This window comes from Nematostella vectensis, chromosome 12 (genome assembly GCF_932526225.1).
Source record: "Nematostella vectensis chromosome 12, jaNemVect1.1, whole genome shotgun sequence".
Lineage (NCBI taxonomy): Eukaryota > Metazoa > Cnidaria > Anthozoa > Actiniaria > Edwardsiidae > Nematostella > Nematostella vectensis.
In genome coordinates this window covers 13,543,369-13,566,105 of record NC_064045.1, presented here as the reverse complement: position 1 = coordinate 13,566,105, position 22,737 = coordinate 13,543,369, and the positions used below count along the sequence as shown (strand labels likewise).

Genomic DNA, 22,737 nt, shown 5'->3' with positions numbered 1-22,737 from the left:
ACTTGATGTACATTTTTTCATCGGGCATTATGGATAATATAATACAATTTTTTTGTTTTTTCTGGACTTTAAAGTTTAGAAGGAGAAAGTAGACTTTACAAGCACGATTCTGAATTTCCACTGTATCAACAATAAGAGTTGTAACCAAACTTGTCTCTTTACAAGGTGTCGGATGCCAGCATGGATTGTAGCGCTAATGAGGCCAAGACTTGCGGTGGTGAGGAAAAGGCAAAGCCTTACAGCAAGGAGAAGCTAGAGAAGCTGTTCGCTAGAGGAGCGCAGGACAGGCTTCTGGGCTTACTAGGAGCTGTGCTACCGACCGACTCGAAGGTAGACTTATGAACACTTCACTTACTAAATTCAAGGTAGACACTGCACGAACTGACTTCAAGGTAGACACTGCACGTACTGACTTCAAGGTAGACACTGCACGTACTGTATTCAAGGTAGACACTGCACGTACTGTATTCGAGGTAGACACTGCACGTACTGTATTCAAGGTAGACACTGCACGTACTGTATTCAAGGTAGACACTGCACCTACTGTATTCAAGGTAGACACTGCACGTACTGTATTCGAGGTAGACACTGCACGTACTGTATTCAAGGTAGACACTGCACGTACTGTATTCGAGGTAGACACTGTACGTACTGTATTCAAGGTAGACACTGCACGTACTGTATTCAAGGTAGACACTGCACGTACTGTATTCGAGGTAGACACTGCACGTACTGTATTCAAGGTAGACACTGCACGTACTGTATTCAAGGTAGACACTGCACGTACTGTATTCAAGGTAGACACTGCACGTACTGTATTCGAGGTAGACACTGCACGTACTGTATTCGAGGTAGACACTGCACGTACTGTATTCGAGGTAGACTTATATAGGCTGCCTAGTCAATGAGAATGGTTTTAAGCGTCGAAATGACATAAAGCTTGTAGGTCTGCCCTAATTTACGGCTAATTTCACTGTGACAACTGTGTTCATTACTCATGATTAATGCTGCTGTCTACGGTTACCTTTAGGTCTTAGTCTGTGTTCTCTACGTGCTCAGTTTACACCTTTTGCTGTTCATTAACGGGAAAGGGACATTCATTTGTGCCAAAAGTTACATAGATAGCGTGTATTGTACGTTCATCGACATAGCATGAAACATCGTTTAGCGTGACTCGTCTTTCAATAACAATAATTGAATATTCGTGAACATTCATTAGCATTAACGGAGAAACAATAACGCACTTGGACATTCAATTCGATTGGAACGAACATTCTTTTGCGTGCAATAAAAATTCAATTGCACGTTTGGACAATCAGTAGCGTTTAATGACAATCTGTTATAAAAAATAGAAAATTCATTAGTGCTATTAACATAAACAACGACAATCAACAAGCCTTTTCAGACAATCATGTTCATCAAGATGACATTCATGAATGTGGTTTGACAATCATTTGTTCGATTCAAACAAACATTATAAGAAAAGAAAATATCATTAGTTTTATTTCGATTTTTGAAGTGACATTTATACCTGAAATTGATCTCTATTAACAGGTAAATAGGTTTGCAAAAAACGAAACCATTGCCCACATTTCGCTCCCGTGACTGTTCCTATGTTGTAGCCCCCGATGTAGGATGGTCACTTTTTTAGCTCCGTGTTTGGGCCGGTATCTAGTGGGTTATGGTGCGCTGGTGCACCGTCGTAAATAAAAATAAAGATTATTTATAGTTCTATATTTTTCTTAATTTTAGGAGCCCACTGTTTAAAGAAAAAAAGAAAAATAGTAACTCTAATGAAATTTTATTTTTCCTTGTTGTTTGGTTTAAATCGGATAAATGGTTGTCAAACCACATTGATGAACATGTTTGTCTGAAAAGGCTTATTGATTGTCTTTGTTTATGTTAATAGCACTAATGAATTTTTAATTTTTTATAACTGATTGTCAATAAACGCTACTGATTGTCCAAACGTGTAATTGAATTTTTGATTGCATGCAAAAGAATGTTCATTCCATCCCGAATGAATGTCCAATTGCGTTATTGATTGTCCGTTGATGCTATTGAATGTTCGTGCATATTCAATCATTGTTATTGAAAGTCGAGTCACGCTGAGGATGTTTGGTGCGATGTTGATAAACGTACAATGCAAGATAACGATACAACGTTTGGCACAAATGAATGTCCCTTTCCCGTTATTGAACAGCAAAAGGTGTAGTACTAGGTGATTGCAGTACAGCTTGCCATTGCTTCTTGCTTATTGTACACACAAGCCGTTCTCCTTATGGAATACATATGCTCCACTTCACGATCTGCCCTGCTGATTCATGTATTGTACGTTTTAGTTGAGTCGTTGGTCCAAGTCGTGTGTTGGCATCGAGGAGTTCATTTCGACTAAGTTTCTTCCAGCGCTTTACTCCATCATCAGGTTCGCTTTTTCTACCGTACAGTAATTACATCAGGTGTGACTGAAAATGAATTCAGAGTTTCCGTGATCAATGCTAAGCAATAGCATAGAAAGACGTAATTCATAGTGCTGTAGGCACATAGCTGCAGCAATATTCATTGTTGTCGTTTACCTGTTGTAGTAACTATGGTTACTGTACTTGCTTCTGTTGTCGTTTTTGTCACTGTTGTTGCTTCTGTTGTTGTTATTGTCGCTGTTGTTATTTCTGTTATTGTCCCTGTTGCTGTTTGTTGTCACTGTTGTTGCTTCTCTTGTTATTGTCGCTGCCGTTGTTTCTGTTGTCGTTTTGGTCGCTGATGTTGCTGTTGTACATCGTTACTGTAATTTTCACGGTCAGGAGCGGATCTAGCTTTTTGCTAAAACGGGTTTTATCTCATTTACAAAGGGGGGAAGGATTTTTTTTTTACATATGGCTTTTTGGCAGCCAAAAGAGGGGGGAGAGTTAAAATCCCTAAACCCTCCCCCTAGATCCGCTACTGACGGTGTTCGATACTGTCTCGTTCCAGGAGTAAGTGTTGTGAGGGAGAGACACGGAGTCTGGCCATGGGTCTTCTGGGAAAGTTCCTTCAATGCACCAACCCAGAGGTGAGAAAAAACCCATTCCTCTCAACCATCTCGTAAAACGGATACCGGTATCTATCAGTTATTGACGTGTGCAAACATTCTACTGTATTGTCCGTTCAAAAGATCGTGTTTACGTACATTTAGATGCAAATGCCTGTTATCGGTGCATGGTGACACTGTTATTATAGCTTCGGAAATCCAGACAAAAGACTCCCTATATTCTCTGTTCTTTTTCACCTGTTTTTGGTAATCGCACCAGTTTACTTCCGGAGGACCAATGGAAACCTCAACCGACGAGAGACAAAAGGATCTATTACAATACGCGCAATTTAACATGCCATCCACTATAAATTATCAGACACATCCTCGAAGAAACGTCCGGTAGACACACTGCTTTTACAATTTTGAAATATTTTTTTTGCGTTTCCGTTTAAGATCATCAGAGATCGTTTCGTAATCGACCTGCAGTAAACTGGTGAAATTGCCGCTTTAAAAAGGACAGCCTGTAGTGGGAAAACTATCTTGTTTACTGGAAGGTGACTGAATAATGTTCCACTGTACCTGTTTGTAGGTGTCCGACCGAGCCATCGGTCCGTTTATCTCCTCTGGCGAGGTCACTGAGGACAAGAAGACAGAGGAAGAGTGTCTAGGCCGCAAGACAGTGGGCTTCCTGTTCTCTCTCGGCGCCGAGTACCTTGCCAAGTGAGTCCTAGCTATGCACATGTACCCGTCTTTGGCTGTCTATCTGCCCTTCCATTCGTCTGTCTATCTCTGTCTGTTTTTTATCCGTCCGTTGTTGATGTTGTTGTTGTTGTTGCTGTTGTTGTTGTTGTTGTTGTTGTTGTTGTTTTGTCGCCCTAAGCCGACAATTCGAAACCCTTTGATAAACCTCTCTATACAGGTCCGACCTGAACGCGTCATCGGGCATGGCATCCACACTGCAACTACTGGCCAGTGCATCGCATTGGGAGCCGAGCGTTGCTGAGCATATCGGCAAGTTCATCAAGTGCCTTGGTGACACTTCACAGGTAACCATCAGTATTCCCCTGTCACGTTACCCATTCCGCCGTCACACACCCCGTCCCCCAACCCCTGTCATACGCTACCGATGCCCCTGTCACGCTATCCACAACTCCGTGACGCTAATCATTCCCCTTGTCACGCTATCCACAACCCCGTGACGCTAATCATTCCCCTTGTCGCGGTTTCCACAACCCCGTGACGCTAATCATTCCCCTTGTCACGCTTTCCACAACCCCGTGACGCTAATCATTCCCCTTGTCACGCTTTCCACAACCCCGTGACGCTAATCATTCCCCTTGTCACGCTATCCACAACCCCGTGACGCTAATCATTCCCCTTGTCACGCTTTCCACAACCCCGTGACGCTAATCATTCCCCTTGTCACGCTTCCTATACCCTTCATCACAACTTATATTCTCACTCACCGTCACACGACCAATACCCCTTGTCACACCTATTTGTCTACCTATTTTCCCTTGTCTACCTATTTTCTTTATCATTGTCGCTCTACCTTTACCTATCTTTCCTGATCTTGTGTGTCTCTTTAGCCAATCGAATTGAACGCAATCTTCGGCCTGCTGGTATTCGCGGGATTTCCGAATGTAAGTACATTTACAAGATTTTCCATCTTAAAATCGCTGTAGTTTTATTAGGTTGATAGAGTTAATAGCCGAATTTGCTCTTTTGACGTTTTCCATGTAAGGATCACTTTAAAAATGTTAAGACCAATACAGCGAACCCCGCTCTAAGGGCACTAGTTTTCTATGTCCCAGTTTTTGTTCACGGGGTTCTTTTGTAATTGATTATCCTGTTAGGTGATGCATATGGGCTATGTTGTCCTTATTAACGGGGTTCTACTGTAATTGACTGTGCTGTTAGGTGATGCGTATGGGCTATGTTGTCCTTATTAACGGGGTTCTACTGTAAATGATTGTGCTGTTAGGTGATGCGTATGGGCTATGTTGTCCTTATTAACGGGGTTCTACTGTAATTGATTGTGCTGTTAGGTGATGCGTATGGGCTATGTTGTCCTTATTAACGGGGTTCTACTGTAATTGATTGTACTGTTAGGTGATGCGTATGGGCTATGTTGTCCTTATTAACGGGGTTCTACTGTAATTGACTGTGCTGTTAGGTGATGCGTATGGGCTCTGTTGTCCTTATTAACGGGGTTCTACTGTAATTGACTGTGCTGTTAGGTGATGCGTATGGGCTCTGTGGTCACCGTGAAGGAGGCGGGCGGAGAGAGTCGGAAGGCGGTCGTCGTAAAGTTCTACACTGACAAGGACGCGGTCATGGTCATCGACATCCGCACACGGCACAGGAAAACCGTAAGTTTACAATTCCGTGCGCGCTACCGTGGTCAGTCATCTTGCTTGTCACGCATTGTGTGACAAGTAAGCCTCCGTGTCACGCGATAACGATCTAGTATCTCAAGTATTGCGTTTCCACGATTATCCCCTTTTTGCACAAACGTAATGCCACGTGTTGTACCCATCTTGCTTGTCACGCATTGTGTGACAGGTAAGCCTCCGTGTCACGCGATAACGATCTAGTATCTCAAGTATAGCGTCTCCACTATTATCTTCTTCATGCACAATACGTTATGTACCCACCTTGTTTGTTTCACAATTAGGGGCGTTGTGTGACGGGTGTTGTGTTATAGGTGAAGGTACATCAGACGGAGAGCTCTTCTGGTTGGTCGCACGGCTGCCACTCGACCAACATTTCAGTGCTGATGGACATTGTCAAGGATATTCTAGCAGAAATCAAGGATGGTGAGTCATGTTAACCACACCCAAAACCTCTCGGGCTCTCAATAAGGTACTCATGAGTGATGGTCCCATCTTGTTTTAAGCGACTTGGCTTCTAGAGGGTACGGTACTTAACTAATTCTCCTTACCAACATGTCTCGGTGAAAGCCTGGCTTAACTAATTCTCTTTACCAAATGTCTCAGTGAAAACCTGACTTATTTTATTCTCTTCACCAAGTGTCTGGGTGAAAACTTGACTTAACTAATTCTCTTTACCAAATGTCCCGGTAAAAACCTGGCTTAACTAATTTTCTTTACCAAGTGTCTGGGTGAAAACTTGACTTAACTAATTCTCTTTACCAAATGTCTCAGTGAAAACTTGACTTAACTAATTCTCTTTAGTGTCTCGGTGAAAACCTGGCTTATCTACTTCTCTTTACCAAGTGTTTCTGTGAATACCTAGCTTATCTACTTCTCTTTACCAAGTGTCTCTGTGAATACCTAGCTTATCTAGTTCTCTTTACCAAGTGTCTCTGTGAAAACCTGGCTTATCTACTTCTCTTTACCAAGTGTCTCTGTGAATACCTAGCTTATCTACTTCTCTTTACCAAGTGTCTCTGTGAATACCTAGCTTACCTAGTTCTCTTTACCAAGTGTCTCTGTGAATACCTAGCTTATCTAGTTCTCTTTACCAAGTGTCTCTGTGAATACCTGGCTTATCTACTTCTCTTTACCAAGTGTCTCTGTGAATACCTAGCTTACCTAGTTCTCTTTACCAAGTGTCTCTGTGAATACCTAGCTTATCTACTTCTCTTTACCAAGTGTCTCTGTGAATACCTAGCTTACCTAGTTCTCTTTACCAAGTGTCTCTGTGAATACCTAGCTTATCTACTTCTCCTTACCAAGTGTCTCTGTGAATACCTAGCTTACCTAGTTCTCTTTACCAAGTGTCTCTGTGAATACCTAGCTTATCTACTTCTCTTTGCCAAGTGTCTCTGTGAATACCTAGCTTACCTAGTTCTCTTTACCAAGTGTCTCTGTGAATACCTAGCTTACCTAGTTCTCTTTACCAAGTGTCTCTGTGAATACCTAGCTTATCTACTTCTCTTTACCAAGTGTCTCTGTGAGTACCTAGCTTATCTACTTCTCTTTACCAAGTGTCTCTGTGAATACCTAGCTTACCTAGTTCTCTTTGCCAAGTGTCTCTGTGAATACCTAGCTTATCTAGTTCTCTTTACTTGTCAGGTACAAATGTTTCTGTTGAAAGACTTTGGATAGTCTACCTCGCTCTCAAAGGCCTATTGAGGAGTTTAAAGGTGAGCTAGAACTTTTAGATTCATACCCAGATATATATATGTATGTATTCAAAAATAAGATTCATATGATGCAGAGATTTATAACTTCCTCCAAGTGATTGTGACACCTGTAGCAGGAAAGGCGCCATGAGCTTTGTATCCTCCTCCACAGGAATCCTGATTGGAAAAAGAAAGAAAATAGCTTGTCCCGTTATTTTAGATTCGGACTTTAAAGGGCGGGGGCCTAAGGCCAAGGGATGGAGGTCATTTCATTTTTGTAATAGGAAATCTTCATTGAATAAGCATTTCCTTGTTAAAAGAGACCCCCACGAAGGAGCTAAAGCGGGCGCTAAAATGCGGTGTATCCACAGCTTGAGGTCGGAAGTCGGAACGGACAAAATTCAATCGAGAATATTGGAAACGCTCTCCCAGAATAGATTCTTTCTCACACTTAGTACTTTGGTAGGATGACAAAATGGCGGCTGACTTTGAACACGGCTAAAGTGCTTTGTACTCATTTGCATCACGTGCTTATTAATTTCATTCTCGTTCCCAGTCCTCCGACGCCAGTTTCCGCCGTGACATCATATCACGTGGTGTAGTCCCGCTGCTTGTTAACCTGGCCTGCCAAGGCACATCGTTTAGTAGTCAATGGTTGCTGAGAGACCTAGAGGTGAGCACGAGAGCTTCATAAAGACCGTTAATCCGACATGCTATGCTTAGTTTTGTAGGTTACTAAACCAGGGGGTTGCAGGGTGCGCACATTCCCCCCGTCCCTCTGTGCCCACGAAAAAGTTTGTCTTTTCTTATTGTGAAGGATCGTCAGATATTGTGCTTTTTTCATCTGATACCTTTGACTGCGCACCCCCCCCCCCCCCCTCCCCCCTCTTCCATCATCTACATGTGTTCACGGCTGTTAACCCTGTGTAGATAAGATTGTATTGTATCCCACCCTCAATAAAAAATAATTGTTCATAACTGCACGGTTTGCCCATTGTTAAATTACTTACTATCTGTATGCCAGTGCGTGGATAAAGTATACAGAAATGTTTTACTCTTGATCATAAAAGTGCCCCTTCACTGTAACTACACATACGCGAACACAACTCTATTGGATGTGCTATTACCATAAGGTAATGGCTTATTTAGATAGCACGATTTAGTTGTATGCGACAGTTCTACTCGAGTCGTAGAGTGTAGATCAGCCTACAAGTTTGTTAGGATGTCCGATTCCTAATTCAGGGTTAAGACATGTCGTAGACAGGTCTCATACGACTAAACCGTGCCAGCTAAATCGGGATTAACATGCAATTAGTCCGTGACATTAATTCGTCCTCTTTTTTTTCTTTCCTAGGTGCTGTCCCTGAAGTTATACAAATTAGAGAAAATGCAAGCGAAAGCCAAACCCACCTCGTCAACAGATGAACCCAAGAAGGACTCAGCACCTAAAGTGCCTGCGCATAGCGGGAAAACTGCTGCTTCAGAATGTGGCGGGCAGGATCCGTATGAAGGACTTGATGACGTCACGAAAGCTTGCTTTGATGTTAGAGCAGTATTGATTTAGCTAGTTATTATTAGTCTTAATTTCGTAGAGAATGTGGACAAACACCACCCAAAACCCTACTTTTTTCAATGCCAATCTTTATTAAAGCCATTTCAAATTACACGCTTAAGTTTTTAGCACCTTAAGAGCCCTAAGCAGACACACCTTTTTACTGTTTTTTATTCATTTGCGAAATTCAAACAGAGATGCCTCTAAAGCTTTTAAAATGAGCCTATGGAAAACCATCCTTTCATCACTTTGTATTTTCAATGGGCGACTAAATCGCGGCTAAAATCACCTATAATATTATTTGGACATGCGCCGACTGCTTGTAATCGACTTCAAACGCGCGCGTTTGTTAGAACTGTCTTCATTTCTCATCGACTGTCGTAATCTACTAAAACCTATGATTTTTCACTATTTTTTTTTCTCAGACAATTAACGAAGCCGTGCAAGCACCTTTATCGGTCCTGAGGGCGGTGTACGAGAACGTCGGACAAGACCGCGGCAAGCTTTTGGAAGAGATACAACGAAAGTACGAAGAGTAGGGATTTGAGGGGGGGAAGGGTGTCCCAAAACGTAACCCAAGAGATGTATAGAAGAGAAAGAAGAAACGCGGGAGCAGGAGGAATTGATTGTGCAGGGGGGGGGGGGGGGGGGGAGGGGTCAGGGGTAGGGTGCCCCAAAACGTAACCCAAGAGATGTATAGAAGAGATAGAAGAAACGCGGGAGCAGGAGGAATTGAATGTGCAGGGGGGGGGGGCTGGGGGGGGTGGGGAGGGAGTGCTCCATGATATTTTCTAGGATGGCTAAACTATTATTTGATTCGTTCCTATAGCTTTGACGGCACGGAGTTCCGTGTGTCGGATGAGGTGAAAGAAATGTCCAAGAAGTGGTGAGCTGCACTATTCTGTCTGTGATTTTATTTTGAGTTTGTTCAATGTTTCATTTTTTAAACTTGAAGATATGGAAAAATATGCACATTACCTTTCTTTTGTCGCTGTTTATACGTTTAGGTATTTATTAAACATATAGAAGTTCGAAAAGATATTAAAGATATTAGAATTTCTTCCGAATTTTTTTTAGCTTTCACTGTACATATTTCTTAGCTTTATCTTTTATTTTATTTCTTTGAAGAAAAAACGCTTTTTGTTTAGCGTATGTTATCTCTAATTTGGTGCAATTCCCACAGGGAACCCAAGCCAGAGCCTCCCGCGGAAACACCAAAGCAGGACGTGGTGATAGACATGGGCGTTGTCCGGTACGCCCCGTCCGAGATCAGACCGCAAGTTGTCGAGGCGAAACCGGAAGCCGAGGATGTCAATCAGAAGCTCATCCCCATCATGAGTGAGGCGGAGATCGCCGAGGTAACGCGATCAGAATAAGAATTCTCCTTACTTTGGAGTAATGCCCCTATCATGAGGTAACGCGTTTAGAATAAGAATTCTCCTTACTTTGGAGTAATGCCCCCATCATGAGTGAGGCGGAGATCGCCGAGGTAACACGACCAGAATAAGAATTCTCCTTACTTTGGAGTAATGCCCCAATCATGTGTGAGGCAGAGATCGTCGAGGTCACGCGATCAGGGGCCGGTTCCTGAAAAGCCGATTTGCGCTAACCCAGGGTTAAATTAACCCTAACCCACGATTAAATTTTTACCCCCAGATTAGTTCCGTTCCCGAAACGCTGGTTAGCGCTAACTCTGGGTCAGTTTGGAGGTAAAATCTAACCCTGCTCGCGAGGTGGGTTAACTCGCTAACCCACTGTTTAGTTGGCGAAACACAGGCCTCCCAAACTTTGTAGTAGAACTAAAGCTTCATAATATAAAGTTGTCGATAAAAAAGACGTTACACAAAACAATGTAGGGATCAAATATCCTAACATTTCGCTTTATTATGTGACCTTCGTTGCGATGCTGACTTGAAAATTGTGCTGGGACAGACAGAAAGTTACATTAAATTTATACTTGAAATGAACCTGTCTCGCTAGTGTCACGCACCAACTCGAATCCTGCAAATGACACTTTTTTGGCCATGAAATGGAGGTAATTACAGGTGATGTAGAGGTGTTTTGGGGCTTTTCTGCGAAAATAAAATCACCAAAAGTAAATTTAAGTTGCTTTCTGTTGATATACTGGGTACCCTGTGTGAATTTTACTCCTCAAACCAGTTTTTCACTCGTTTAATCCAGGGTTAGTAATTCGGGGGATTACTTGGCTTTCGGGAACGGTGAGTTATCCGTCGGTTAGCTAACCTACGATTAGCGAATTTTAACCCGGGATTAGGCGCTGATCGAGGGTTAAGTTAATCGGCCTTTCAGGAACCGGCCCCAGAATAAGAGTTCTCCATACTTCCCCTTAGTAATGCCTAGGTAACGCGTAAAATGGCACGTGAGATAAAATAAACGGTTTCCGTTGTAATGAGTTTAGTTTTGATTTTAAACTAAACTGGTCCTACGGTAGTGGCTGTGTGCATGATGGTTGTTGCCAATGCTGATAATAACTGTCATGGCTAGTGGCTGTGTGTATAATGCTAGTGATGATTGTCGTGCTGTTCTGCCTAGTTACATCCTAGTGATTAAAGGGATCATTCTTTTAGTCGAGAGAAAAGCAAGCCCGCACGAAATCCGCTGAGCTACTCAAGAAAGAACTGGAGGCGGACCGCAAGCCCGGCTCTGCTTTCCTTTGCAAGGTTCGTCATTAACACAATTCCCGTCAGTCTCCACTTTGTCATCCTAGCAAAATACCAAGTGTGCGAAAGCATCCATTTCCATCGGCTGATTTAAGGACGTTTTTGTAGCATTTTCGATTGAATTTGGTAAAGGAACTTTAAGATTTTGCCATTATGGTTATTTCGACATTCTCCTCGTAATTTGTCTTTCCATTGTTAATTATAGCAATACAAAGTTTGGCTGAAGAGACCTCTATAATAAAGCATTGGTTCCCACACTTAGCTGAGTTTTGTTGCTATTTCAGGTAAATAAAGCGCTCGCCATCATCTACGCGCGTCACGTGCTTGCATCGCTGCTCTCTGATTGGCCAGAGGGAAAGGTGATTGACGCTGAGATGCTGGATAACAGTGACGAAATACAGTTGATTGGTTTGATCGACATTCTGCAGCGTGTCGAACCCAAAGAAAAATTCGAAAAGGTAAGAATACGGTTTTCCAACGAAACCTTACGATAATTCGACCAGTAACTGCTGTGTATTAAACAATAAAAATGTCGTATTCCATGTATTTAGCGTGACAGTGTATGTTTTTGCGTTATGTATTTGTGATTGATGTGTACGTATTGTACCGATTTTACGTACTGCCAGTGTCGTGACAGTGTATGCGTTACATAGTGTGACTGATGTACGTACTGCCGTGACAGTGTATGCGTTACATAGTGTGACTGATGTACGTACTGCCGTGACAGTGTATGCGTTACATAGTATGACTAGTTCACGTACTGCCGTGACAGTGTGTGCGTTACATCGTGTGACCGATTTACCTGTTGCCGTGACAGTGTATGCGTTACATAGTGTGACTGATGTACGTACTACCGTGACAGTGTATGCGTTACAAAGTGTGACTGATGTACGTACTGCCGTGACAGCTTACTTCGATTAATCAGATTTGCATATACAAATACGGTTTGTTTTACATCTTTTGTATATATCAGGGCTTCTGGAATTACGCGCTTGTGCGGAAGCGCTTAATTTGGCTTTTTCCGCGTAATCCGCGTAATCCCGCGTAATTTGGCTAAATTTTGAAAGACAAAACATTTAATTGCACAGCTGATGTGTTCTTTTAGGGTTGTTACCTCTATTTCTCGTGAAAAAAGAGAGATATTCTTCGTAAGAGTGCGATATTTCGAACTGAATTTCCGAAAACAAATAAAATGACTAGGAGTTCTTTGCTAAAACCGCGAAGGCTTAGGACTAATACTAAAATACTTTTTTTAATTGTCTGGTGGCTAGGAGCCAATGAAAACTCGCCTAAGATATTTTCACGCAAAAAAATTAACCTTTTCAAGTTATTTCGTGCCTTCCTTCGGTACAAAATGTTGTTTGGGCGTAACAGTTGATATTCCGTGTAATTTAGCGCGTAATTCGGTAAAGAATCACGCAAAATTTTGATTTTTAAAGAAAAATGTATTGCAAAATCCCGCGTAATTTAGCGCGTAATGATTGATTTTCCGCGTAATTTAGCGCGTAATGATTGATTTTCCGCGTAATTTAGAGCGTAATTTAGCCAAGAATCCCGCGTAATTTTGAGTTTTTTTCCGCGTAATTCCAGAAGCCCTGATATATACATGTTCGCGACAGTTTTCGCATTTTTTATACGGTCTGAGTACAAATTTGCCCACACCCTTGTCGTTTTCCGACACACTTTATTTGACAAGATAAGAGTATACGTTACTTTCTACAATACAGGTGACTATATTGCAGTCAACACTTGCTTACGATAAACTACCAGTTTTCTTTTATATCGGAACTCAAATTAACATCAAGAAGCTATGAATAATGCGGTCATGATAAGGAGAGCTAAAAGCTGCGCTTGTGAGTATCAAATGGAAGCGAAATGAGATGAGATGCAGATTATTCCGTCGGAAGTTACTGCGATGCCAGTCCAGAGAGTATTTTCAAACCCAGGGAACAATAATTTGATTGTGTCGGAATCGTGTCGGCCAATCCTTTCTTCTTAATATAATAAAACCTTATGGTTGTCAAAAAAATCACTGATAATCGTATCCGCGTTACGGTAATCTCACAGAAATAACTACGAAATTCTTACTATTTTTTTCAGGGATTAATCCCGTGTGTAACGTAGGGGTTTGTGGTGTATTGAAGGAATTAACGACAAGTATTTGTACAAGACTCTTGTCTTTAAAGGTTGTTTTTATCCAGCCTGCTAGCCGGCTCTCTAGTGCATATTCCGAAATGACTGTTTTCGAAGTTTCTGGACCCCCCTGGAGAGCCGGCTAGCAGGCTATTGTTAAACGTGTCGGCGAAACCACCATGGTTGCCGGCGAATCGGTTGTCCACAAAACGACCACCATTCGTTTCAAGTTTCAATTTTAGCTTCCATTAGTTTATGTTCGGATTACTGAGGTTGTAACTCTGCCGACCGCTCTTCCCCTGGTGTAATAGTGGGAGAGGAATGTCCCGAGTTCCCAGGCTCCACACAACACTCGGACGGTAATGCACCGCGTTCAGGCCCCAAGTTTCCAACCTCCGACATCTTGAACCCTGACCGTTGAGATGTTGAAGCGCTGGACTTCGTTTCGCCTCGCGTGTTGGCAGGAACTGCCCGGGTAGGTGGACACTCCAAAGATACGGTGGCAACCCGCTTTCTGCAGTGACAGCAGCAGTAAACGTAGTTGCTTATGACCGCGTTGAACTGCTGCCTGAACTCCGGGATCTTGTACGAGTACACCACAACATTGATAAAGGAGTTGGCGTTCATCATCATAAGCAGGAAGTTGGTCACGTCGTGGTCGACGTCGCACCCACATAGCTGCTCGTAGATCTGTTGTACGCCAATGGGCGTCATACAAAGCACGGATACCAAAGTGACCGTGAAGAGCGTCCATGCCAACTTGGCATTCTTACGCGTCAAGTTGCCGTTTTGACCCAAAGGCTTTGAGAACTTCATCTTGATCCAAATCGCAGTGTAGCTGAGAACCATGACTATAAAACATAGAGAAACGTAGATGATCTTGAGCAAACTTATCGTCGCGTCGAGTTTCTCCTGGTTTAGGGCGTCAGGAGGGATGTAATAGCACCCTTCGAGACACCCCGCGATGAGCCAAGGAGTGACGACACAGACAGTGTAGTTCTTAGGTTCAAGAGTTCGGTGCTTGAACGGGAAGAACACTCCGTAGGTGCGCTCTAGAGAGATCGCTGTGAACGAGCCTATGGAAGCCATGATTGAAAGCTGATACACGGAAGTGCTTCCATTGAGGATTACGCCTGCGACTCGGCTCTCTCGTCCACTCAACTCGACGACTGCCTGCGCGAACAGAGAGAGCCCCACAAGCAGGTCAGACACGGTGAGACTGAGCAGCAAGTAGATGGATTTCCTGAACCGAAACCCGTCGCTGTGGAAGACGGCGATGGCGGTGGTATTCGCTATGATGATCAGCATCGACTCCAGCATCCAGAGTACCGGCCACCAGACCATGGCGTCTGACCCAGTGGTCGGTCCCATCAGGGCTCACTATGCTCTTTTTCCTACACGAGCCGTGCTTTGAAACAATCTGTGCCCGGATTGTTGAGTTGTTGTAGCTTCACACTCCGCTTTGTCTCCGTGTGATGGTGAGGATCACACAGAATCCCAAGGTGATACTTCAAGGATACGAACGGTCTGTTATTCTTGAAATACGTCTGAATTCCCTTTTTTTATTGGCTAACTCTATCGCTCTAAAACTACGCCAAGCTGCCCAACTCACAATAATCATCTGTCCTTGTAATGACCTCTCTCTCACACCAGCTTTGCTCAAATATCGAAAGGTGTTTGGCTCGGTAATGAACTTCTGTCCGCCCCTAGGCTGTAATCTCCTTTAGGGTTTCTGTATTTTTCACTAATAAACTTCTCTTTATTTGGTTACCTTTTTTTTTTTCTTTTAAGAATATTTTCAGTTGCACGAAAGTGTCGAGCCCGACTTCGTTTCCTGTTGCTTTTTGTTGTCAGTAATCTCTTATGCGAGAGTGTGTATAGTTGTATTGTGTGTCGTTAATGACACGTTAGACTAACTCTTAAAACGCAATTAGACTGGGTGCTTCATTTCCAATATCGTCTCCGCTCCACATCGCTTACCAAGGAAACGTCTTTTTCTTATCTCTTAATGCCAAAATGATATTTTCTTTTGTTGTTGTTGTTGTTGTTGTATGTTTACTCTTCTCTGAGTTGACAGCCGTTCGTCTTCTTCGCCCACGCCTTCGACGAAAAAAAGGGCCGATCCGCGCCTTTAGTTCGTATGTTCTCGATATTCTGATGCTGCTAGTTCGCCTGACGTTTTAAAACTGCTGCCATAGTTGTTGGAATTTTCACAAGAGAACTCTCGTCGTTCGAGCACTAATTTCGCTTAACGCCTTTGTGCCGTCTCCTCTCGACTGTCGAAATGCCGTGTTTACGTTAACCAATACGAGCACCCTTTGATCCGCATGCGTGACTCACGTAGTGTTTAATGCATTTGGTAGCCGAGAGAGGTAAAAGGAAAGAGACACTAATGAAGGCTAAGCCTTGAGGTAATTAGAATCCCAAATTCGTTAAGGCTGTGATATTTTCAGTAACATGGACGTGCTGAAATAGAATCACTTACTATGCTGACCATCTGGTGCCATCCTCAGAGAATGTCCTTTCAGACAAATATACACCTCGCGCAGAATCTAGTGTCATTTGTCCAATCACGCATATAATTAAGCTCCTAACTCTAATTTGGATTAATTTACCGAACGTCATTTACAGAGAATCAGGCCGAAACGAGCAAACCTACCACTACTATTCGAAAAACGGTAGTCTTACTATGTTGGAAAATTACAATCTATCACTAGAAGGTTAAAACTTGATATATCTATCAGAATATGTGTAAAATTTACCGAAATATAGGTAGATAATATATATACTCAACACAACACTGTCCTTTGTAAAGCGAGTGAACAAGAAAGCCGCAGCTGTTAGTGCGAACTCGAAAATTTTTAGATGCGTCATTGTGTTTATTATGGCCAGAAGCCCAAACTTATCAAACATAGATCAAAAGCTTGTAAAACGTAGTTTGTTTAAAGGCGAGTAACTATGTGATGCGAGTTTCGAAATGCGCGCGAAGTTTGAAAAGTTATACTCAAAACTTCTTGTCCTTTGTAATGCGAATGAACAAGAAATCCGCAGATGTTAGGTTGAACTTAAACATTTTGTTACGGGTCTTTGAGTTTATTCTGGTCAAAACGCCAAACATATCGCATATAGATTAGTAGATTGACAGCTTGTTCGTGAAACGTATTTCAACGCGAATAACTGTAATGCGTGTTTTGAAATGCGCGCGAAGCTTGAAAAGTTATACTAAACACCTTTGAGTTTATTCTGGTCAAAACGCCAAACATTTCACATAAAGATTTTTATACTGTAGCTTGTGAAACGTATTAGCTTTTTCTGTTGTGTGACATCATAAAAATTCTCATTCTGGTCAAATCGCCAAACATTTCAGACAAAGATGAAAGCTCAACACTACACTGTTCTTTTGGACCTCTGATTCTATAGGCATCGGGTAATGTTTCAGCCCCATTAAACCTTGTGAGAGTGCCTAGTTAACTAATTCAGCTGTTGACTGACAGCTCTTCTGACACCTTGCTTGCGCATGCGTCAAGATGTTTTGCCCACGCTCCGATATTGTCTATTTCATTAATAACTACAGTAGAATTACAGTCAATAAACTCCTGTTGATTTTTATAGACATGATCTAGAATGCCAAGTGGCGGACAGCCGGTAACTTGCCTTCGTAACATTCTCAGTGACAGTACTTCCAGACACTTAAAACCACCTAGAACGCTGGCCCTGTGGTACCATTCTCAGTGACAGTACTTACAGATTAAAACACATAGAACCACTGGGGACGCTGGACCTGTGGTACCATTCTCAGTGACAGTACTTACAGCCTAACACACATAGAAGCACTACGGACGCTCACCCTTTGACAATATTCAGTGAGGTCATTTACAGACCAACCAACAAACCACTATTCCTAACACGTCAAATCGTAACTGATCAAATCGTATCCAGGCTAGGTTTGATCACGGGTTATAGGAAAATTTGACTCCGAAATAAAGTTTAATGTCTTGTTAGTGTTGAATTAAAGCACGTATCCCTTTTTCAACTGGATGTATTTGCCTTGGTTTCGCTCTTACAGCGAACTGCAAATGACGTACTACGAGATCGCAAAAGATGTGTTCGCGCTTGGCGATCAATAATAATTTAATTGCAATGGAATAAGCGAAACATATAGTCAGAGATAGATAAAAATAAAGGACATTATTTCTACAGCAGCGAACGTAGTTAGGGGAGTTTATACCGCAAACGTCCGCGTCCTCAATTGACCGTGAAAGTTGGAGTTTTCACGTCGTGGTTTTATGGAAAACGGCTGAAATGTATCAGACAGAATGCATTTTCACGTGCTGCTATGAAATTCTGAATCAAATCCCATTGTTTTCTGCCGTCGTCGTCCACGTTGCCGTCGTCGTTGCTTAAGGTCCCTAATGAGTAACTCGTCCCCCTCAGCGGCGCGTTTTTTCTCTTCCCAATATAAAATATTTGAAAGGCCCGTGGTTTTAAAAATCAATTTCATCGCACTGGGTCTTAGCTTTTACGTAATACACCAAAGTGCCATATAGTAAACATAATCCTTTCATAAAATCTTCCCTTTTCAATATTGTAGTTCATGTTTTTTAAACAATTTTTATTATTTCCGGATTGATCGATTTCTTAACATAACATTTTTGTCTTATTTGCATCATTGCGATCGGTTGTTGAAGTAATCCTAAAAAATGTTTATGTTGTTTTGTTTTGTAAAAGGATAACAGTTTTTTCGATGCCCGTTGATAATGGTATGATATTTTTGATATTGATATTTTTGACAAAAAATGAATTACGGTACTCTTAGACACTTGAGTAAGGCGATGACTGTTTTGAGAAAAGTGTTTTCCGATCAGTATGTCTGGACCGGTAATAGACGCAATTCAATTTCCCTAAGTACGCGCGTTTTTTTTTTTTTTTTTTTTTCTCAACTCATGTTTTGATTATCTTAAGGTATTAAAAATGGCATCAAGAAAGTAATAAGGAATTTAAAACTTTACTAATACAAGCTCTAAAGACCGGCGCACATGGTAAGCAAAAGTTTACGCATGCGCTTTGCTCATTACCTCTCGAGCCCAGAAACACAAGCCCGTTTCTCGAAACACCCGAGAATTCTCGGGCCGGAGACGTTTTTTTTTTTTATTAATTTGAAAAGATGACTATTACGTAAAAAAAAAAATTATGATATATAAATGTGTTGAAATATTGTCAAACATCGTATTTTACCACAAAGATTCATGTGAAGGAAAATCCTCTTTTTGGTTTTATAGATTTTGATCTTTCCCGAACTTCTCGGACCCGAAATTTTAGACCAAAAGTAAGTTCAAACTTTTCTAAAACATGAAAGCGGTTCTCGAAAAGGAAAACATGCGTAATTTGGGGCAAAAATGCAAAATAAAGTCTTCGTGCCCGAGAATTCTCAGGTGTTTTGAAAAACGGGCGCCAGGAGAAAATCTCTCCTTATTTGCTCGCGAGACGTAATTTCGTTCGACAGTCGTCCGCAAAAGGTGAGGTTTTTTTGGCCTCGCGAGGCAGTGAGCAAAGTGTGCGCGTGAAGTTTTGCTCACCGTGTGCGCCGGGCTTTCGCAATTATACGATGCATTCATGGAATATATAAAATGCTTTTACCAATAACGATGTTGAGTCTGATAAGGTGAGAACTAGAACTCGGTACAATACTGTGCCCGAAGGCTCGTTAGAGGCTGTTTATAATAACGACTCCACTTACCCGCATTACCACCTCACAAAAGTTAATCGCTCCATTGTTTATTATGTGCACAAGCCCCAATACGGCCCCATTCCCTGCTCACATTCGTTTACGTCAATCCATGACTATGCAGAAAATATAGTTCCCTTAGGTAGCAATCTTTGTTTAATTTTTATCTCTGTTTTTTTTTTTAAGGATCGGAAACATGGTACTCGTGATATGTGCAAAAAAAAACTTTACTGTGGTTTTCTGCGCATTCTCGCCGACGAATCCCAGCACCTTACACGCCTTCTGGCGCCTGTAATTTTAAATACTTGAAGCGTTTTTTTTTTTTTTTTTTTTTTTTTGCCAGGATTGATTTTGATTCAAACACGCCATCTATCTGAAAGGCGCTGTCCAATCACCAAACGTTTTTCCGTAAGTGACTGGAGCTAGAAGCGGTTGGGCAGTTGAAACATTTTCGCAGAATGTTTGAAGTCGCATTAGTTGAATTTATACGTGATCTAGAATGAAAATACCACTCATCAATGATAAACATATCCTCTCTTCTATTATGTTATCCCTACTGCTTTCTTATGTATTTCTCTTCTGTTCTTTTTCGAAAGGAAATTAGATTTTCAAGATCGTGTTTTCAGACGCGCCAAACTAAAATAACCAAGGCATCATACGATAAACAACTTTAGTTAATTTCTGTATTCGTTTCCAATTAAAATGTTTTGATTTCATTCAATTTCCTATCGATAAGAAATGGTGACGCTTAATCATGGCGGAGTTTTCTTCCTTGGAAGACATCGGAGGAAATTTCCGCACAGTGTTCTACTTCTTCTTCTCGTGTCCTCGTCTTTACATCGCTTTTGTGTCCAGCTATCTATCGTATTTATCCAAAGAAACAAGATTTTGACCTTGTCTCGGGCGCATTTCTACTCTGTTTTCAACGATACGTAATTAATATAGCTTAAACACGCATGCGCACTATAAAAGGGAGCTCCCTAGCAAAGCTCCGAAAAATCTGTCAATCAAATCAGTTGAGTCTAGACTTCCAAGCGTGCGGACGTGTTTCACGGAGCTCCAGACAAACCAGAAAATGAGTCTAGCTACAGTGCAAGTAAGTGAAAATTTGGGTTTTTTTGTTATCAGAAACGTATTAAAATGCAACGGTATCATGAAGCATAAAAAAGTACAATGTTTTACAGCAGAAAATACATATCTCAATCGTAAATTGAAAGAATTTTCTCCCCCTTAGCGAGTGCTTAAGTTTCTCCGTTCGGACTTAGGCATGTTTGTGGCTTTCTTTCGTCAATAAATCCTCAAATTTGTCGAAAAAAGTGAAACGAGTAGGTCCTTCTCTCTTTCTTATTTAAATCTCTTACGGGTTTTAGATAACCGACGACGTGAATGTTAACAAACGAGCGCACAACTTCATTTGTGTCGCTCGTATTTCGCTTCTAAGTCCTATGAGAAGTTTTTTGCTTTTTGGCACGGGAGTTGTACACTTGTCAAAGACTTATCCGCTTATGAAGTGCTTTACTCAGTCTTTACCCAAGTTGCATCGATTTTCTCGTATGGTATTCATACTAACCATTCCGCTTCTCAGTGAAAAAATTGGCATTCGAGTCTTCTAAACATAGAATAAGCTAATGCCTGTAAAACATTGATTGTTGCACTTGATGATAATTGCTTTTCTCCCTTTTTTGTCAATTTACCTTTGACCTATTTACATTTCAATCACAGACCTATCCAAGTGCACAAAGTTTGTAGCCCAAGTTCCAATTCGGCATCTCCTCAAACCACTTCTCCTACTACTACCAGCTCTCCACTACCAGTACACATGTTAATATTTGTTTATTGTAAATACCTGGATTAGGCATGATCAAGTGTGCTTTACATGCACAGACTGATCTATGCCGTTTACAGTAGAAACACAATAGAAAAGAATGTGAATTAGTATGTAACCACTGTACCTGAAGATTTCCCCCAAATATACTGTAATCCAGTTTAAATAAAAAAATGAAAACCATTAATAAAAACTACTTGTTGTTTGAGTTGATTAGGCAGCATGCCTATAGTCATCCTAACATTGTTATCATATATGAACCAACACTGATGACAGTGCATTACAAGACAAAATATGTCCTGGTCAATTGGTATTGTAGTGGAGGCAGTCTCAAAGTCTCAAGGGGGAAGTAAGATGTGAAGTGGAGGCTAATTCAGGTTATGAGAGCAATGGGGATGTAATATTCTATTTTCAAGGATGCATCAAATCATCTTGACTTTATTATCTGCATTTTCCTAATATCAGATGGAACTCCCAATTCCAAGCAGGAAAGCTAGGGGTATGGGGCCCTGTTCCCTTTTCTCAAAATATAGGAATCAGACAACCCTTGTATAGATTGTTTATTGTTTCATCTTTTGTGAATGAATGTTTTCACAATGGTGGAAAAATATACTGCATGGTTAGGAAAATTGCCTTTGTTATTGAATAGTTAGACAAAATATTTGTATAGGTAAGATGTGTCATGAACTACCTAAATAACACACCAATTTAATATATTCAATATGTACATATACCGAGATGTGTTGTAATGCTTTATGATGAAAAGTATTTTGTAAAGATACACATTTTAGGAAGCTGGGCATATGGAGAGGGGCTATTATTTGATAGTAGGTCCTAACCTGGCTTGCTGTCTATTTCTAGATTTCTGGAGCACATAGCCATGAATTGTCAAGGGGGTGTGCCCTGACATAGATATCATGCAAAAAGCAGAAAATTTATGTCTAATAATAAAGATGATGTACACACACCCTAAAGACATGTATATGCAAAGCTACTGTATAAAACATAACAAGTGTAGTAAAACAAATGTAGTATTGCTTGTTCAATTAGATATGAGCTGAATGCTCCACCCTATAAATCCTACACAGGACACTAGAACATTGTTGGGGTGAGGTGTGGGCGATGATTACATAAGGGGCATTTTAATTTGAAGTTGTATATCAATCCTTTATGCTATGCCAAATATCTTCATATCATATCTGGGCTGCATCACAAACACTAACATACTGTCTCTGTGATCAGTTGATTCAAGGCCATGAAGCATCATTCTGAACAGTATAGACTATATAATAATTCTATGGTAGTTTTTTTTTATATAAGCTTACATGACATTTCAAAATTATGAGGAAAGATTATCTGACAAAATTTGCCTCCTTAGTGAGTCCTTCAGGACTAATCTACTCAAGAAAAACTTGTTGGTGGTACAGGAATAACGAGATAGGATCAAAAATGAAAATGATTCAAATAATCTTTATAACAGACATTTTCGCCTGAAATTGGGAAATCAATCATCGATAATATTAAAAAAAATACAGTCACACTCGATTATGATAAGAAGAGGCAAGTTTACCATCGTTTCCGTTTTTTCCCAAACAAGGACGATTCATAAAATAGTGAAATGTTAAAATTATGGGCAGCGTCTATTGTGGCTTGCATCTATTATTGCCTATTGCTGACTGTTATTGTTAACTAATATCTGATAAATTACACACACGACATTT

General features: G+C 41.2%; 1 protein-coding gene and 1 long non-coding RNA gene across 5 annotated transcripts in view; both read left to right on the top strand.

The window, feature by feature from the left end:
* Nucleotides 1–22,737, top strand: part of LOC5520237 (zinc finger ZZ-type and EF-hand domain-containing protein 1) — a 68,747-nt gene that overhangs the window by 39,077 nt on the left and 6,933 nt on the right. For all 4 annotated transcript variants that reach the window (XM_048719348.1, XM_048719349.1, XM_048719347.1 and 1 more), the window contains exons 61-76: nt 166–330; nt 2,343–2,425; nt 2,971–3,049; nt 3,600–3,730; nt 3,930–4,056; nt 4,600–4,653; nt 5,251–5,382; nt 5,718–5,829; nt 7,051–7,121; nt 7,657–7,773; nt 8,455–8,643; nt 9,078–9,178; nt 9,482–9,538; nt 9,836–10,010; nt 11,241–11,333; nt 11,618–11,791. In XM_048719348.1, the coding sequence (XP_048575305.1) occupies nt 166–330; nt 2,343–2,425; nt 2,971–3,049; nt 3,600–3,730; nt 3,930–4,056; nt 4,600–4,653; nt 5,251–5,382; nt 5,718–5,829; nt 7,051–7,121; nt 7,657–7,773; nt 8,455–8,643; nt 9,078–9,178; nt 9,482–9,538; nt 9,836–10,010; nt 11,241–11,333; nt 11,618–11,791 (1,860 nt within the window). The remainder of the gene's footprint in view (nt 1–165; nt 331–2,342; nt 2,426–2,970; nt 3,050–3,599; nt 3,731–3,929; nt 4,057–4,599; nt 4,654–5,250; nt 5,383–5,717; nt 5,830–7,050; nt 7,122–7,656; nt 7,774–8,454; nt 8,644–9,077; nt 9,179–9,481; nt 9,539–9,835; nt 10,011–11,240; nt 11,334–11,617; nt 11,792–22,737) is intronic.
* On the top strand, nt 19,555–21,209 carry LOC116603613. The gene is made up of 2 exons (XR_004290700.2): nt 19,555–20,287; nt 20,914–21,209. It is a non-coding gene; the product is annotated as an uncharacterized LOC116603613 (long non-coding RNA).